Source organism: Crassostrea angulata, chromosome 6, assembly GCF_025612915.1.
Source record: "Crassostrea angulata isolate pt1a10 chromosome 6, ASM2561291v2, whole genome shotgun sequence".
NCBI classification, from domain to species: Eukaryota; Metazoa; Mollusca; class Bivalvia; order Ostreida; family Ostreidae; genus Magallana; species Magallana angulata.
In genome coordinates this window covers 54,621,378-54,639,495 of record NC_069116.1, presented here as the reverse complement: position 1 = coordinate 54,639,495, position 18,118 = coordinate 54,621,378, and the positions used below count along the sequence as shown (strand labels likewise).

At 32.5% G+C, this 18,118-nt stretch overlaps 1 protein-coding gene across 4 annotated transcripts; it reads right to left on the bottom strand.

Moving 5' to 3' along the window:
- Positions 1 to 889: 889 nt before the first annotated feature.
- Positions 890 to 9,967, bottom strand: LOC128186817 (small cardioactive peptides-like). Of its 4 annotated transcripts, XM_052856721.1 has the most exons (7): positions 9,724 to 9,959; positions 4,772 to 4,804; positions 4,247 to 4,285; positions 3,889 to 3,951; positions 3,671 to 3,787; positions 3,215 to 3,295; positions 2,812 to 3,098 (listed from the first exon to the last, which is right to left on the bottom strand). In XM_052856721.1, exons 1-7 carry the CDS (start codon positions 9,787 to 9,789, stop codon positions 2,973 to 2,975), a joined length of 525 nt encoding a protein of 174 aa, XP_052712681.1. In that variant the 5' UTR covers positions 9,790 to 9,959; the 3' UTR covers positions 2,812 to 2,972. The 4 variants fall into 4 exon arrangements, with proteins under 4 accessions (XP_052712684.1, XP_052712681.1, XP_052712682.1 ...); XM_052856722.1 differs by lacking the exon at positions 3,889 to 3,951 and having other exon boundaries at positions 9,724 to 9,967; XM_052856724.1 differs by lacking the exons at positions 2,812 to 3,098; positions 3,215 to 3,295; positions 3,671 to 3,787; positions 3,889 to 3,951; positions 4,247 to 4,285 and adding exons at positions 890 to 1,033; positions 1,231 to 1,452; positions 2,665 to 2,697 and having other exon boundaries at positions 9,724 to 9,911.
- Between the last annotated feature and the right edge of the window lie 8,151 nt (positions 9,968 to 18,118).

The window sequence follows — 18,118 nt, the reverse complement described above, 5'->3', positions numbered from 1 at the left end:
GGATGCTTAAGAAATTACCCATTATCTACTCTAAAAATTTTTACAAGATTATTTTAAGTTAAAAACTGTGGTATAGTAAAAGTCCTTAATGTAATTTATTTATTTGTTTTTGTTGAGAATAGCCGACTAAATGGTGTCCAGTCCAAAAAGTCGAACAAGTTCCAAAGAACAATTACCGGTGGTCCTTGGTTTCTACGAATTCACAAACCAGATTTGACAGTTTTATTTTGCATTATGATTATGAATGCAATATACACCGAGCTGTGGCTTTTATTCTTTTTTTTCCTTTGTTTTCTTTTTATATGTTGCCAAAAATGATCAGATTCAAACCTTCACGAAAGACACTAAGAGAGGATTAAGTTATGATTCCAAAGCTTCCCAAGACCATAATATATTAAGTATCGTTAGAAGGTCTGTTGGTTGGTTTGTGTAATCCACGAATCCTTTCAGACCAGATCAAGATTGCGATGCTTTAAAAGACATCACCACTTCCCCAGTCCCGCTCCATAAGATCCCTCCTATTTAAAACGTTATTATAAAATGCAAATATCACAGCGGAGGCTCAGTAGTTTTTTCTATTAATTGATAACGATGAAATATTTATTTAACATGGCATAGGATCCTCACAAAAACAAAGATGGCTCTGTTTGTCAAGGCAAATGAAGGAGAATACAAGAAGTCTGGCTGGTCCTGATAGCATTGACAAACATCCGGAATTAATTTTCTTTTTAAAGCCTTTTGTTTCTTCTCAACGTTCACCAGAGCCATTGTATGCATTGGAGTCGTCAGTATTGGAACAGTTGACATAGTGCACGGAGAAATCAGAAACTTGCTGAAAAACACACTCTCTGATTCCATAAATGGAGAGCAGAATCTTCTCTCAAATTGCAATTATTAACCAAAATCCGTTATATAATCAAATATACAAATTTATTTCACTGTACAATTATAACATTGAAGTTACATTATTAAATTGTCAATTGCATCAATAAATGACGCTGTATTAGCTCTTCTGCTCCATTGGAAGTGCAGCCTGTAATACAAAAAATCAAGTGCATGATTTAGAGAAATGTTTTGAGAGAGAGAGAGAGAGAGAGAGAGAGAGAGAGAGAGAGAGAGAGAGAGAGAACATTATTTGCGACTTCTTAAGTACTTTATGATAACCATCTCGATCATTATCATCATTTGCTATGAAGGTGTAATATCAAAGAAATAAATCAAATAACATACCACATCAGAAACACATATTTCGTAGACTGTTAGATCGGAATCCACATAGACTTTTGAAGACAAATGACCACAGCATTTGGCGGCGGGACAAATACGTCTGGGCTCGGGATCCTCTGGGCCCCAGGCCCTGGATACACCCACATTGCAGCATGGAATGTCCTCCTCGGATTGTTCCTGGTCAGCTGATTCCTGATTCCTGCCCATCCGTGGGAAATAAAAAGCCTTCAAGCAAACAAACCAGATTTCACTGACAACATATTGTATAGTTATTTGTTTAAACAAAGATTCATTTGTATCTTTTCTTAATTAATTGTTACAATGGCAACTTGATCTTTTCAGCAAATACTAACATCATTTAACATATTTGTACATGTATCAGATACCGAATAGAAACATTACCGTTTATCTGCCAAGATATTCGATTTCAAAATGGTACTTCAATGCAGGAAAAGGATTTTTTTCTTTATTGAAACAAATGTTGAGCGTGGAATTGCAAACACAGATCGAAACCTTTTAGCTTAAGTCATGAATGTCATCTAGATTGGACAACTATTGCATCGATTTAAATACTTCCAATAAGCCAATAAAACAGACTTTTCATTGGGCTTTTTTTAATTGAAATCCATTTTTTATGAGATTACCCGGATCCTGCTTTTAATTTAATGAGAAATAAAATACACTGAGTATACTATGCTAAAAGTAACATCACTAAAACCAAGCAATGTATGGTACTTCAGAATAATAAAAAAGTCGTATAAAAGATGCAAAATATTGGAACTGTCATTTGATACCATATTGCTCCAAAGTGAGAATATCAAATGAACAGCACTCTATTACATAAAAGTCTTTCGTAATCTACTCAAATACTAAAAAAAAAATGTTTCTTCACACATGTCATTTGATTTCTTTCAACATTCAATACCTTACACTGGCCGCCGCTACTCAAATATATAATTATGTATATCTGGCTTAATGGTATATACAAAGCCTTCAGAATTCAGAAGCAAGCAAGACAAATTAATAAAATATATACATAGAGCTCCTAATTTAAACTTCTATTGTGTTTTCCTCATCCCTTCAGACCTATCTACTAGTCATGCATGTTCTTCGATAAGCCGACTGTAGTGATCTGCATTTGCCTTCTCCTAATGGCAGCATACGCTGGGGAAATCCGCCAGTTGCAGTGCTAAGACAATGTATTTTGAATACAATTTACTTCTGGTCTTTACAGATATATTAATTTTATTCTAAAAATCGTCTAGATGATTCTATGGCGAAGTCTTGACATGGCAGAACAAAAAAAAAAGCCAATTAAAAGCTAAGACTATCCACTACTGTATTACATAGAATTCAAATTTCAAACAAATCGAACATAACGTGACACAACAAAGCGGATATATTCTAATATTTGATTGCTTTATCTACCATACTTACCGATCGACCCATTCGCGGGAAATAGAAATATTTCTGGAAAGGTAAGCATACCAAAATGAATACAAACAAAGGCAATACTATTAAGATTATTTTCATTGCTTCTAAGATATGTAAGTCACATAAAATGGTAAAAAAAATAACGACAACTTTCTTTTTAAAAAATCATTTATTAGACAAAATAGTAGTACATTTTATGGTGAAAAGACTAAAACCTAAATAAAGAGATCGTTTGAAATGATATGATGAATCAGCTATCTAAACAGTCTGTAATAAGTCTGTTGAATAAGAATGGGCTAAACGTGACAGATTCAGATGATGATGATTCTATTTGTCGGTCCCTCGTCATCTGAGTGGAGCATTGACAACAGCTTCTCTCTAATGTCATGTGGAAAATCGTCATCTGCCGAATTTAACATTTTTTCTGCATATTCTCTCTGTAAGGTAAGGACATTTTAAAATGGCTTGATTTACGATTATTAAAACATCAGATTTCAGTTGAATATGAACAAATCTTCACTTTCTATTGAAAAACAACTTGTCTTTAACTTACATAGGTGTGCATGTCAGCTAATGAACTCCTTTTTCTTCCCAATCTTGGAAACTGAATTCCCCTTTTATTCACTTCGCTTTCCTTTAACATTGTAGAAATAAGTGGTGTTAAATTTAGCAAGAGATGATATAGCTCTCAAAAAATAATTTCTTTTTACATGTTATTGCACACATGTTTTTGTTGTTTTTCTTATCCATTGCACATGCTCTTTACCTGCTTTTTATTGCAATCGAGCAACAGCATGCATTGATGTCAACATCTGAAGGGTGAGAGAAGGACGGAAGTTTCAATGAAGAAAATGGCGATCAAAGATGGCGGCAGACAGGAGAGATATCAAAGATTTACTTCAGAAAAAAACGTTTCACACTGCATTCGCTCACGTCACAACAGATGAAGGAAAGATGAAAAAATATCCATGCAAATTTTTGAAGGCTTCTGTGTGCTGTGCAAAGTTACCTGATAACGGTCCTGAGGGGACAAATCATTTTGTCCCCTTAGAAAACTATCTATTATATCATCATTTAAAACCGGTTCAATTTCTTCGACATAAATGTCTGGAGAACTGTCAAACTTCTGAAATTTGTACAAAGCATGAATAGACAGGTTACAACCAAGTTCAAAATACGCGGCTAGCAATGATATTTTTTCGTTATTTCTAAAGTCCCCTGACGTACCTCGGGTGGAGAAGATCTTTTCCCACCCAAGCGTGGAAATTGTAAGGGCCGCTTGTTTACTTTCTGCGCAACATCAGTAGAAAGAATGTAACAGTGATGACAAATAGATGTTTTAGATTTAAATTGAGATATGGCTTTAATTTTTGAAAAAATAATGAAAAATTAGAATTATAATATTTTGTTCCGTGTTAATGATAAATTTAGAGTTAAATTTAAATTTATATTAAATAGATAAAAACAGACTGAATAAGATTATAAGATATACATGCTTAATGATGAAGAAAGCAATGGAGAATAAGAGAGAGTTTCATTGAGCATGCGCTGTGCGTAAGTTACCCTCTGGTACATGTAAACCTACATATTCTTGTAACCTTCCCAAGCGCGGGAATTGAAATCCCTGTTAAAGGATGTCAAAAACAGTGGAATATTAAATAACAATAACAAAATTGCCGCACAAAAAAATGAGCAAAACATTTGATTATGGTTGGATCCTGCAAACGCCCCTAAAGGCATCTCGGAACGTTTATTTCAGACATCACCAAAAACTGCTGCCATTGACAGGGGAAGCGTCCCTCTGCCAACGTCTTAAGCTTGTATCTATACCGTATTACATAGCCTTACCTGCAGGCTTAGACGTTTTGCGACTAATACGACATACTCTAGGCTAATTCGGCCGGTCCTTCGAAAATTAATGTAAAATTACTCCAAGTTGTCTTCTGTGGAAGTTTTATATACAATTTTTCTTGCCTTAAAAATCATATGGAAGCTAATTCTTGATTTTATCATTTCTCAGATTTTTGTCGCTGGCATTTTTCTCTTATTCTTTGGGGTTTTTTAAATTCAAAGTTGAACTGTAATGAATTACGCGTAATTGAATACTTACAGGAGCACGCTTCTGTCTTAAAGCTGATGTTGGCTGAAATGAAAAAAAAAAACAACGTGTCAATATATTATTCATTGTACGTCGGCATTGTTTTGAACACACAGGCGTAACTATACAATTCATACCTCAATTCAGTTACATACAATATGTATAGAACTTTACTAAACCGCATCTGATCAAAAATAAATTTTTGTAAACTTATAAAAGATTCATATAAAAGCATAAAATACATCCAATATATGGTGCAGCTATTTTTTCCTCCACAACGGCTCGTTTTTTGTTTGTTTGTTTTTTTTTAATTTATTTATTTTTTGGTTTTATTTTAATCATACACAAAGAAGTTTTATGATATTAGCAATTCTTTCATATTTTTCATGAATACACAGTTGTTACATAATTCCTTACACATATAAATGTTATCTTGGTTGCAATGATATATGACATCTTAAATTAACTAGATGTATTCTTAAAAATAAACCACATCGGAGAGATTCGTAATTATAATTGACGTAAAGTGTTGGGAAATTAAGTGTGAACAAAAGATGAATGATCTTAAGGAAACTAGCACCATTACGTAGTCACTTAAGTCAGGTCTATTTCAATCATCGAGGACGAGGACTTTCAATTTGAAACACTCCTTTGTCACCGATATGTCAGAAGAAACATGATTTTAATGTGATTTGCTGAATTTCAACACCCCGCAAAAGTCCATTTCTGCGGTTCCTCGGCGAGCAGAGTAAAAGGTTGGTCGGAGCCGGTGCCAAGCATTAGCTAGGATTCCGTAAGGATCCGTCTGAACGCCTCTCTAATGACAAAATGTTCTCTGTAATTATTCCCAATCAATTCTGACGAAGCGGAAAGGGCACTAAGGAATTTTGTTTTAAAAGACATAAAAAAAATTTGACAGTTTAAAAAAAAAACTCCCCAGCATAACATCTCGGTGTCACAACTTGATAGCGATGTACATTATGTTGAATGCAAATTGACGTCTGTCATAACTTGATAGTCATTAAATGAGAAAGGTGAGATGGCACTTGAAAATTTGATACGAAATACAAGGAAGTTTGGTACAAATACTTGGGATAAAAGGAAGTTGCATTTTCAAATGCAGATATTGAGGGGGTCACAAAAGAAATATTCGGATCCAAAGAAACAATAGATAAAGTTATATGACCATTTACAATGATATAGTTCTGGTGGTTAAATCAATATTGTCATATGTATTGTTCATAACTATTTGCATCTGAAATTAATATATGCCATTATTGTTCTTTAAACAAATAATAAACTTGGCAGCTCCAGCGATATAGTAATAACTGATAACTGTTATATATAAACTGTAGGTGGGAGAATCCACCATAAGCCTTACAAATCTCTTGCCCGGTTACCATTCTAGATGTTATGTTAGACTAACATAATGATTGATTTTCTGTAAGTATTAGAAACTCTATCTATTTACCCGAGCTTTACCAATACAGGCCACTTTTAATCACTCCATATAGCCTATTGATCACTCTTAATTTTACGATGTTCCCTTTTTTACGATCCTCTGCTTTGTTGAATTAAACAATATATTAAGTGTGAGGAAATTTGATGCCTAATTGTAAGCAAAGTGATCCTTTGATGAAATGTTCAATATCCATTGTTTGGGAAAAGACATGGTTAATACTGTTTTGCATGTTTTTATACAACACTGCTTTGGTTATCAATATTCGATAGTGTGGGGTTAATAACCTTAACATTTACTAAAGCCCCCTTCTTGCCAAACATTAAGCAAAGGGAATTTGCTCTCACATTATTCAAACAAACCTGGAGAGGAAGCCATTATGGAAACGAATCCCGTACAATGTCAAGTTTTCTTCAAACAATACTAACTTCCGAAATGCAAAAACAATGAAACCAAAAGTTTTAACAAGAACTGTTGTTCTCTTTTGAAAATACACTAAACTTCTATAAATATTATTTACATACAATTTCTTGAAGTAAGTTTTTATTAGTATTGTTCTTAACATAAATTTAGATTAAAAAAAAAATAATAATGAGAAATTGATATTTAAATTTCAAAAAAATCTTAAATTTTGTAAGTGACTGTATTACAATTCATATTTCATTTATTATCTGCAATTTGTAAAAACATCACAACTTAAATCGTGATACTTAAGTTCAGAACCTGGAACGAAACGGAAACCTGTGTTTGTCCATCCATGTCATAATGATGTTAACGGTGAATTAAAGAGCTATCGTAATGAGTACACAAGAAAGCCCCCAAGAATGCAATCCCTGCCATCCGTAATCCGTATACTACTAGTATGTCTGGGCGATTCCAATATGGATCAAAGTTGTTTTGCAAGTGTAGAAGGGCGAAAATAAACCTGTATACAGTAACATCATATTATTGTACTCAGTTAATTACAAAATTAGTGTAAACATTCTAGAACTTGTTTAGAAGTAAACAAGAAAGTCCCCTCAAATGTAATCTGTGTAAAAATATCCCTTTGGAATATTCAGATACAAGATTAAATGGGTATCGAAGAGAGATGAGTAAACCTGTGTTTTATTTGAACATCCCAAAAGTCTTGTAAAACGCTAGAATAATCATAGAATCTGGAAAATATTCTTCTACAATTAACAATAGTTTAAAGTAAAAATACAGAGTTAGGGCAACAGGATAACATTGGTTTGTGCATCTGAATGATTATTAATTTTTATCGATTTTCTGTCCTGTTACCATGAAACTTCAGAATTCATTTTAATGAAGAGATTATAACAATGTGAACTCAACAATGAGATTTGTTGACATAAAGATTTTATTTAAGAGAGAGACTCTCGTTATAGATTAAGTCAGCAAGCCTTGTTGAAAAAGACGACAGAATTTATCATCAATTCATCAACTTGTTTGATAATTATAAATTCTTTCTTTTTACTTTTAGAAAATCCTTTGAATACCAATAAACAGCAAGTAACCATATATCGTTACTAAACCATTTTGTTGACTCAGGTTTTTCTATGCATTAAGTATAACATCAACATTAAGCTTTATCCATCAAACATCAAACTAAGTCAAATCTAAACTAGATATGGATACTGGTAAAAATCTTCAGCGAGCGATTGAATCATAACGTTATCTATGTTTTACTATCTTCAGACCGATCCTTACTGTTAAAGATAGACGGAGGAGTTCCAACGAACTTGTCGTCTCCTTGCTCGCTCGATGAAATAAAACGCAACTGTCTTACAGGAGAAAAGGCGAGTTTATAGCCTGGGTGTCTGTTTAGTTTATTCCGCAGCATGATTTCGTTATTACTGAGTGGTGTTATCAGTGTTAGAATCTCAATCTGTAGTGTCATTTCATTTAGATACATTTAAAAACTCCCAAGCGCCCATTGAGGACAGTAAAGTATCGCTCCAGAACGACCGTAACTGCTGGAGCCAAGTGTTCATCGGTACATTGCAAACAGACGATTCACGGACATACAGCAAAAAAAACCAACGTCATTCTCAGAACTGTAATTTTGTTTGTGGGTTTGTTTTTAAACATTTAAGATTTTTTCTTATCAAACATTCAGTTTATTCTTAATGGGGCAGCAATAGGCTTCAAACTTTTCCCATGCCATTTTGATAGTGTAAAATATCATTTTATATCATTTTTTGTGAGGGCACCTGTTATGACAAAACTAAACTTTAAATTATTAAACTAAAACTATTAGAATCATCTGCATTACGGCGCTATCCAGGCGTTATGATTAGTTAGAAAAAATATCTGGTTGGTAGGTTTATTTCAATAAGGATTTATGTTTTCAAATGATTAATCAGGGTATGTTATATGTCTCAAGTAATAAACACAGAAATATACTGAAATACGTTAATCCCTCTTAATCGATTAGAAATATAATCACCTCTGATAAATTACCGAATTTAATCAAAATGTATCGCCTCTTGCAAAGACTCGGATAGTCCATAGTAATCTGCGCAATAATTGTTTGATTAGCTTGCTAATCGCAGCACATTTCTCGTAAGGCACAATCGTTAACCGCACTCATAGATTGTAATCAGGACCGAAATATATCTCAATCTTAAAGACAATGTTTATCCGCGAACAAGCACCTTTCTTCTCGACACAACATTAGAGGCATTAGTCTTTAATCACCCCCTGTAAGTCTTGCCTTATATGATAATACATCAATGTCCTTTTAACAGATAGTCGCACAACACGATATTCAATATCACTGTCGAATTACACAACGTTTTGGTGTACTACTAGAATCTTTAGCCTACATCCTTTCTTTGCTAATTGTGAGAGATACATTGATTGTGATAATTAAATCTAAATAGTGAAAAGTTTGTCAAGAGAAACTCTCTGATATTTAACATTTAAAAAGTCAGTTACCAATAGAAAGATGTGCTAGCGTGGGAGATTTTTGAAAAACGTTGTGTAACAGGATTAAAATGTGTCTAAAATAAGTAGACAGGTGTGGAAAACAGTTTTAAAAGAAAATAATTGTAGGACAAATGGGTTTTATATGTTGCCTACAACTAACACGAAACATTTTGTTCAAGTTTTATGAAAGGTTGTAGAGATGTTGTTTTTTTTTTAAACATGAAAAGGAATATCAATGCAATTTACAGTCTTGTATTCATCAAACCACCGTGGTTTCATAGTTTCAATAGAAAAATATAGCATAAAACAGGAAAGTGTAAAAAAAAAATTGAAGATATCATTCTAAGTCAAAAGTTTGCCAAGATCCTTCGTAGTGAAATTCTCAAACTGTTCTTTGGCAAAATGTGGTTTAAACAAAAGAATGAGAGCATTAAACAAAAAATAATGATGAAAATAATAGGAAGACAGGATAAGTATTTTGAATAGTTTTCAAAAGCTAAGTAGAGTAGTTTAAACAGAAACAAAAAATGAAAAGAGACGGAAAGCAGCAAGGGTATTTTGTAAAGTTTCTTACCTTTGCATCCGTTTGCAGAAGCAAGACAAAAAGGAGCATGAAAGATGTAATCCCGGACACAAGCATAGTGATTTGTTGTTGCTCTGACTCTGGTGAATTCCAGTGACCCTCTGAAAGATCAAAGCACGTGTATGCAGACAAATACTTCTTGACCACCCACTTCCAGAACACAAAATGACGTCATCAATTATTAAGCACGTGACGAATTTTACAATCTTGAAATCTATATGGAGATGCCATATTAATATTTAATGGCAGACAACCAATGAAAGCCCGTCTACAAACCTTGCGACTAGGACACGATAATGATTTCCAATGTCTAGTTAAGCATTTAATAACAATCTCTGCCTGCTTCTGCGATTTCACTAAATGGGATGTTTGACGACTAAACAAAATAACTGATTGGTTTTTTGGTCTCCTAAAATGGTGGTTTTGGCAGGAGGTGCCAACATAGACGTATAACAACTGTTGGTCCAGTCTCATCAACACACATTAGTCCATGTAATCAGTACAACTCGCAGCTCGTGTGAATCAAACAACCCTCGCCCAGACTGCTGGAATTTTGCTATTATTTTTCTCGTATGAGCTTCAAAGTGAAAAACACTATCAAATTATGAAATCCCTATTGTATAAATTCCATACCAGCTTACTGGGTATATTTCGGATGCCATTTTCGTAACTAATAACATTTAATAAATGTAATTGAAAAAGTAAAAAGTAAAAGTAAAATATAGTTGAACAAGTACCTTTTTATGGCCCAAACAATTATTTGAAGGGACTTGGATAGGAAAAAGGTATCTTAGCAAACATATGGACCAATGTATTGATACTACAAAAGTAAGTGCCAACTGAACTTATGTAAAACCATGATACTGATATTTGCAGTAATATTTCTGATGCGTCCCTACATTTAAAAGTGTTGTCATCATTGATACTATAATACACTTCTGTACACACTGCATTGAAAAGTATGTAGTTACATGTATCATTATTGAAGAATCAACGACTTATTGTTTAAACCTTGTATTAAAACAATTGCAGTAGAAGCAGGGCGATACATAGTATTCTGCATGTGTAGAAAATTTTGATCTTTGACTACTTTAAGCTTTAAAAATTTGTTTTGGGGGAAAAAATAAAGATTTTTTTACAAAGTAAAGTTTATTAAACAAAACTAGGGTAAAAATATTTTGACAGTTGCAGAAAATAAATAAATTAATCCTTTAACTTTTTTAAGTGCAACATATACAAAAATGCAATAATAAAAAGAAAGAAAATAAGCCAGTTATATCTATGAATTATAAATTTAAGTTAACTAAATCGATTTTTTGAAAAATTCTTAATTTTAAATTCAGTATTATTTGCCTACAAAATGTCTAGTTTATCAGTTTTAATATGATAATGACAACTGTAATGCCTTGCTTAAAATATATTAAAAACAGAACAAATTGAAACTGGCTGAAAAAGTGTTATGAAAAAGGAATATGTAGAGATTCTGGTTAGAAAAATAACCTGTTAAGAGATAAATGTTTCGGACAAAATGTCTTACGAAAAGAATGAAAGGAAAAAACAAATATTTTAAAGTTACTTTAACTAAAACATTGTTGACTAGGGACCAACCTTTATTCGAGAAAAATATATATATTTATATATATTATAAACAAGTGTTCAATAAAAGTAGATTTGGACTTGTTCAGTAAAACCTATTAATCATGAGTGCATGTGAGACATTGTCACACCTTTCGCGTGCAAAATTTTGCGACATTGCAGAAAAAAATACATAACCCGCGTTAGCAGCATGCGGGTTATGTTTTTTTTCTGCAATGATCGCTACCTTCATAACTCGCATAACCCATCAAACAAAATAAAATTCTTAACATATTTTTTATATAAAGATCTTCGTTTTTAACAAATTAATGAACTAATCGTTAAAAGTAAGTAAAAGTAACTAAATTGCTAATGTTCAGTGCGTTACATAAAAGAAATAGCCAACTTGTCTTATATGGGAACTTGAGTCTTACATCAGACATCAGTATAATTATTTGGTTGGATCTTTGTTAAGTTGCTGAAGGTTTCCACCAATGGATAAACTAGTTAGAACTTGATCTTGTAGATTTCAGTCCTGTCAGTTTCTATACACCCGTGACCTACAATCAATTTTCGTATGAAATACTTAGTGGATGTAAATATAAATTTTATGAGATATAGACAGGACTTTTTTTTTTATAACATTTAAAGAAATCTTAATTCCTTTTAATGTCAAAAAGGTCGTGATTTCCTTTTGGTCACAGCACAGGCACCCATAGTCAAAAAGTTTGGCAATTACGCATTGTACGCAGCGGCTGTAGAAAGGATATGCCTTTTCGTGACGAAGTCTATTTATAATTCGGGCGTTACGTCTTTAGAATGATTTAGTGTATATCCATACAGCATGCAAAGACTAAGAAGCAGGAAAACGGTGAATAGAAACATGTCGGTCACGCTGTATTTTCACGTGGAGTCTGGAGATGGGTTACCATCATAAACAGTTATCGCTAACGTGTGAAGATCAATTATTCAAATCTTCAGTTGAAACCGTTGTTAATTAATAAGGACAGCTGATTATTCATGCTTAAGACAGTATATCATTTATAAACATAACCCATTTGCATGAATAATTTAGAGGATTTTATGAGAAAATTAATATTCAACTTTAGTTGACAAATATTGGAGATCAACTTATAAATTGTGTTTTGTAAATAGGGGATTGTTAAATTTGCTACTTTTTTTTAATTCTTTTCTGGGAAATCATTTAGGTATATTATATTTTTCAATATTTTATTAGTAAGCATTTTCCGCGATTCTTTTCCCCGTGGTGTCGTTTTGTCATTTAAACACAAGGATGTTGATTTTAATATTTTTAATGCATGACCATTTTTGAATGCATATTTTTTAACACACGACATGTGAATTTTTCATTCTAACACCTCTTTAAGTTCTTTCATAGACTTAAAAAAGTCATCAAATTGGATAGTAAAATGTAATTAGTTTCAAATTTCATACATTTTGACATATGAATTAAAGATTATAGAATTATGTTGGACCGAGATGGTGGTATTGACGGTACAATGAATAGTTTAAACAATAGAATACGTTAGCGACAAATTGGACAAAAAAGGGGGAGGGGGATTGAATTTCAATTTTAAATCTTACACTGTATATTGCTATTGATGTTGAATAAGGCTTTGTTAGTATTAAAGCGATTTACAAAGAATCGTAAATGGTTTTAAGTGCATACCAGTATGCATAGCGGTGATAATAAAATGCCGCTAATGCTAAGAAATTTTTAAAAAGATTAATTCAATTTTATTTTGATAAAATAACAATCCATTATTTCCACTACAAACTCACTTGTTTTAATCAATTTGCCTAGCACTAATACAGTTATATCTTTTATGCAGTGTTTTTTTTTTATCACGTGGTTTACAATACCGATTTGTTGCCCAAGTGTTAGGTGTGAAGAGACATGTTTTCCACTAAAAGCATCCAAAACAGACACTTAATGTTTAATGATAAAATGACATCATCATAATTTTTTTTTAATCAAAATCATTAATAGGCAAGTGGGCTATGGAAAGTGTTGATAAAATCAATGGACGACCGTTGCTAAGAAGTTGTTAAATAGTTTTGAAGATACAAGCTATTTATGTATATGGAACTTGTAGTTATATCAGAATAAAGAGTGGAGCTGTGTGTGGGAATGTTAGTTAAAGATCAATCCCTTCTTTTACACATTTTGATAAATATTCTTCTTTTATGTAAAAATGTTTTTGGCAGCATTCGCCATAAAGCATTTTTTATCATCAATGGTTAAAGAATGATTACTTTACTAAATCGCACAGGAAAAAATAAACATTTCATCAGCCAATCGTTGTAACTGAATTCATCTAAAGTTTATCTTATTTACTATACAATAAAGACTTGAAAAGCTTTGAAGAGATCATTATTTTCTATTTTATAGCTGAAAGATTAAACTTGAATTTTAATTACGAATATTGTAATGTGCCTTAAATCCTCTTACAAAATACAAATGACAAACTCTTATAGTTACATCATTTATATTGATCTTATATTTTTTATGACGTTTGACATTCACCCAGCAGTACAACATTTTGAGAAAAGTTTAAGAAATTTAAGATGTTTGTTGATTTCAAAAACATTTGCTGTGTTTCAAAGATGTTCGTATTATATAAAATTACTAACTAACCTGATCGATATCATTAGCGTGTACATCTCGTATAAAACAACACCAGCTTGGTTTATTGTGGTAAACATCAGTGTTCCTTTGTACACGACATAAAACATATTCCAATATTTTCCTTTTTTCTTTTGTTTCTATCAGACTTTTTTCCATATTAAAGTGAAGTTAATTGTTTTAGTTCTATTTTTCATTGTAACGAAAAGATTAAAGTGCTTCAAGACCGGTACCTTGATCCCGTTACAAGCCCAATACATGGCACAAAATGTATAGCAATGCGGTAAAACTATGAATTAATGCATCTTTTTTTGACCTTAGTGATCATGAACTCCAAATTTATTTCAATGAATTCATTGAAATCCTAAAGATATTTTTTTTACCCCCATTGAACACCAAATATTTTCAAAAGAATTCTAAAGATATTTTAAATTACCTTAATGATCCAAATGAAAATAAATTTTACTTCAATCTTCCCTGATTATATAACACTGAAAGGAAATGATATATTTTACTTTATGAACACTGACTTAAAGAATAAACGTCTCTGGCAATAGCTGTTTTCCAATAGCCAGCTAACATTTCTTATTTTCTACCCCTTGAGATTTTAAAGTTATCTTTAAGATAGATACTACCAAATCTTCTAGATCCCTAAACTGTATGATACAAAATAACAAGTTGACCCATTCTTTAAGAATCACATGGATTTCATTTGCTTTCCTTTCATAACTGATGGTCATTATAATCTTTATACCGATATATGCCAATTTCATCAAGACAAATAGGTAAGTTATGTAAAATGTTTTTGGAATAAGTTCATTTAAAACCGCACTCTATAATTGTTCTAGTGATCTTTTTAAGGTCCTCTGTGATACCTAAATTTACATTACGAAACCAACATGATGATGCTGCTCAAAGAATAAATTCATATGATAAAAAAAAGATGAAAAGAAATCTTTTAAATATTCATCAGACCAAGGAATACTGCCCACTACGGAACAAACAGTTTACTTTTGTATGGGAAGTCAATTAATTATGTCATTTATGTTCAAATTAAGCCCCTAAACTTCAATTATCATCATAAACCATTTTGTCATTTTACAAATTATTCATCAGATATAACTTCAATTATTAATATTTATTTTTATTATTTCTAACCTATAAGCTCTACAACTGGTACAGAAAAAGCCCAAAAAACTTTTAAGTTTGAATTCATATTTTACACGTAGCTGCTCCACTCACGGAGAGTCTAAAATAGTTACAAATATTTCGCTCTCAAAAGACAAAAATTGCTTTTAACAATGAAAAATTCTGACATAGAGAAATACAATTCAGTTCATCATTACAATATATATAACTCAGTAGCATTAGAACCGTGCTATGAGCAATGAGCCAGTTATTATGAATACAATCTATCCCCTACGACTACTACAGTGTATTTCCACTACGGATAGGGGTAAGTAACATCTGCAGGATGAATAGGGCCAAGTGGAAGTGTTTTATCGCCGGGAGGGAATCAGATCTCCGTCCCGATAAAGGTCACTTTAGGTTGATTAATCTAAATTATTCAATATGTTTACAGGGGAAGGTTTGATTTGCCATAGTCTAGTACAGATAAATCGAAAAGCATGAAAACAAGACCCAAGGGGGATCCAAAAGGCAGGTTAAAGAGCTAGAGCCACGAAGCATAAAAAATTGCCCTATCATTAAAAATTACCATATTTTGGTATAATATAGGGTAGAATCTTAGCTTTTCATGACTGTTTTTCTTTTTTCGATATCTATCATACTTTTTTATAAACGGAGTTTACAATATGGCATTGTTTTGATGAAAAATGTAGAACAGACGTCATTTTTGTTAAGTAACGTCATGAAATGATAAAACTACGTATGACTTGAATCTAATGAAATAAACAAAACAGAAAACAAATAAAATTATCATGTAGACATTATAATTAATTTATGAAAATCAATTTATTGATGAAAATACCATGAAAAGCTTTTTTACAATAAAGTTTCAAAAATATTACAGGTACCAGTGCTGAAGGTCAATATAACAGCGGTACATTTAAATATGTCGGTGTGTTAAAAGTTCTTTTTTTCTGCAATTTGAAACTGCCTGAAGTAATGCTGATGATGCGCAGTGTATAACTGAGGATTAATCATTGAATTCTACCAATGTAATTACAAATTATTAAAATTAATCATATAAATATGACAGAGATACGGTAATTGAATTTAATAGAGATATATGTAATCTCGAATTTTGATGCATTACTGTAAAAGTCTGTGTACATTATTTTCATGATTATTTTACTTGTTTCAAGGCTTCAATATTTTCACCCAATCCTGGTGCTTTACAGCAGTTAGATGCCAGGGTTCAATCCTTTGAAATGTTTTATTTTCCCATTTTCCCGTGGGATCACCGTGCGTTCATGTGCGCTCACCTTGCGTTCACTTGCGCTCTCCGCTCCGTTCCTGCTCATCGTTCACAAAACGCCCACCGTGCGTTCACAAAGATTTCGCCTTGTGCTCACTGCGTTCGTTTTGTGTTCACTTATTGTTTAGTCAGATAATATTATATTTAGGCTTATAACAATACAAACATGTAGTTTATTGTTATTATTTCCTGATTACCAACGAAAATTACCTCCCAGGGCACTCCGAATAAATCGTTTATCTTGCGTTCACATAGAGTACATATATCGTTCAACGTTCTCTTTGCGCTTGCGTTTGCGCTCTGCGTTCGCTCACAGTTCACCGTTCATAAGCGCTATCCAAATTCGGCTCAGTGTGCACTCACCGCGTTCGTTTAGAGTGCACTCACTGTGCGCTCACCGTTCACGAACTGTTCAAGTGAAAAATAAAACCTTTCAGCGACTGTGTATATGTAATGGATATACTAGTATGCCGAAAGCAGTTCTGTATGAAATAATATAAAACAGTTTCGAGGCCCGTTATAGGGCCGAGAACTGGGATATTTTTGATACATAAGTGTTTGAGGCATATATCGTACTTAAATCACTCCATTGAATATCATTGTTGATTCCTGAGACAGTCCGATTTTAAAGAATAACAGTATTATTAAGAAGCTCTTTAATAATCGGACTGTCACAAGTAAAAATTTTGACTGCTGGAACAAGGGAATGACATTACAGCAGTGTTTTAATGTTCATTAATTAACTGAAAAAAGAATATCGATTTCTTTAAAAATATTCTCATGAGTTAATTATTCCTTATAAATGCCATAAGGTCTATTCATTCACATTTCATTTTTTCTAGTGATATTCATGTCTTTTGAGAATTTTTCCAAGTGATAAGCTATCCGTAAGAGAGAGAGAGAGAGAGAGAGAGAGAGAGAGAGAGAGAGAGAGAGAGAGAGAATGTGGGTTTACTATTTTGAAGCGAAGATAGGTTAAAATGAACATTTTTATTTAACACATCAAGCAGTAGCACATAAATAATGTCGTAAAATTGTCTTGAAAAGTCGAATTCATAGCAAGCATGTAGAATTTGTGTTATCATTTATATAGATTTGTAATGAACCCGGCCGTAAATCCATTTTTAGAGGGTAGGGAAGGGGGGGGGGTGAATGGAAACAAATACCGTTTTAAATCTCTCTGTACTCATCGCCTTTTTTTTTTTTTAAAGAAAGGGCCCGGCAATCTGAATTTATTTTTATATGCAATACAAGAAAAACTTTAATTAGATTTAATACGCATAAATTGATCAAAGATAATTTCAATCGAGAATTTTATAGGCAAAAGTAAGTCACCGATGTACACACGCTTAGGGTGTATTTTTTATTTTATTGGACAAATGATCAACAAAGACATCGAAATTAGGATTAGACTTCTATATAGTGCACATGCTAATAAAGTATTCTAAGCTGTGTTTACCAAAAGCCGTCTTCATCGAAACGGACACAATCGATCTTTTAAGAAAGGAGTGTAACTGCATGTAACGGTTCACCGGAAATACATTGACCACGCGACGAATCAACACTGATCAACAGTGGCTGATAAAGAAAGACGTATGCATTGGCAAAATGTTTTTATACAAGGGGCGATGGCTTAATATTCAATTACAGCTGTACTTAGGAATTAAATAATCAAGTTTTTTGACGGAATAAGTTAAGTTTATCATATATGTAGGCCTACATGT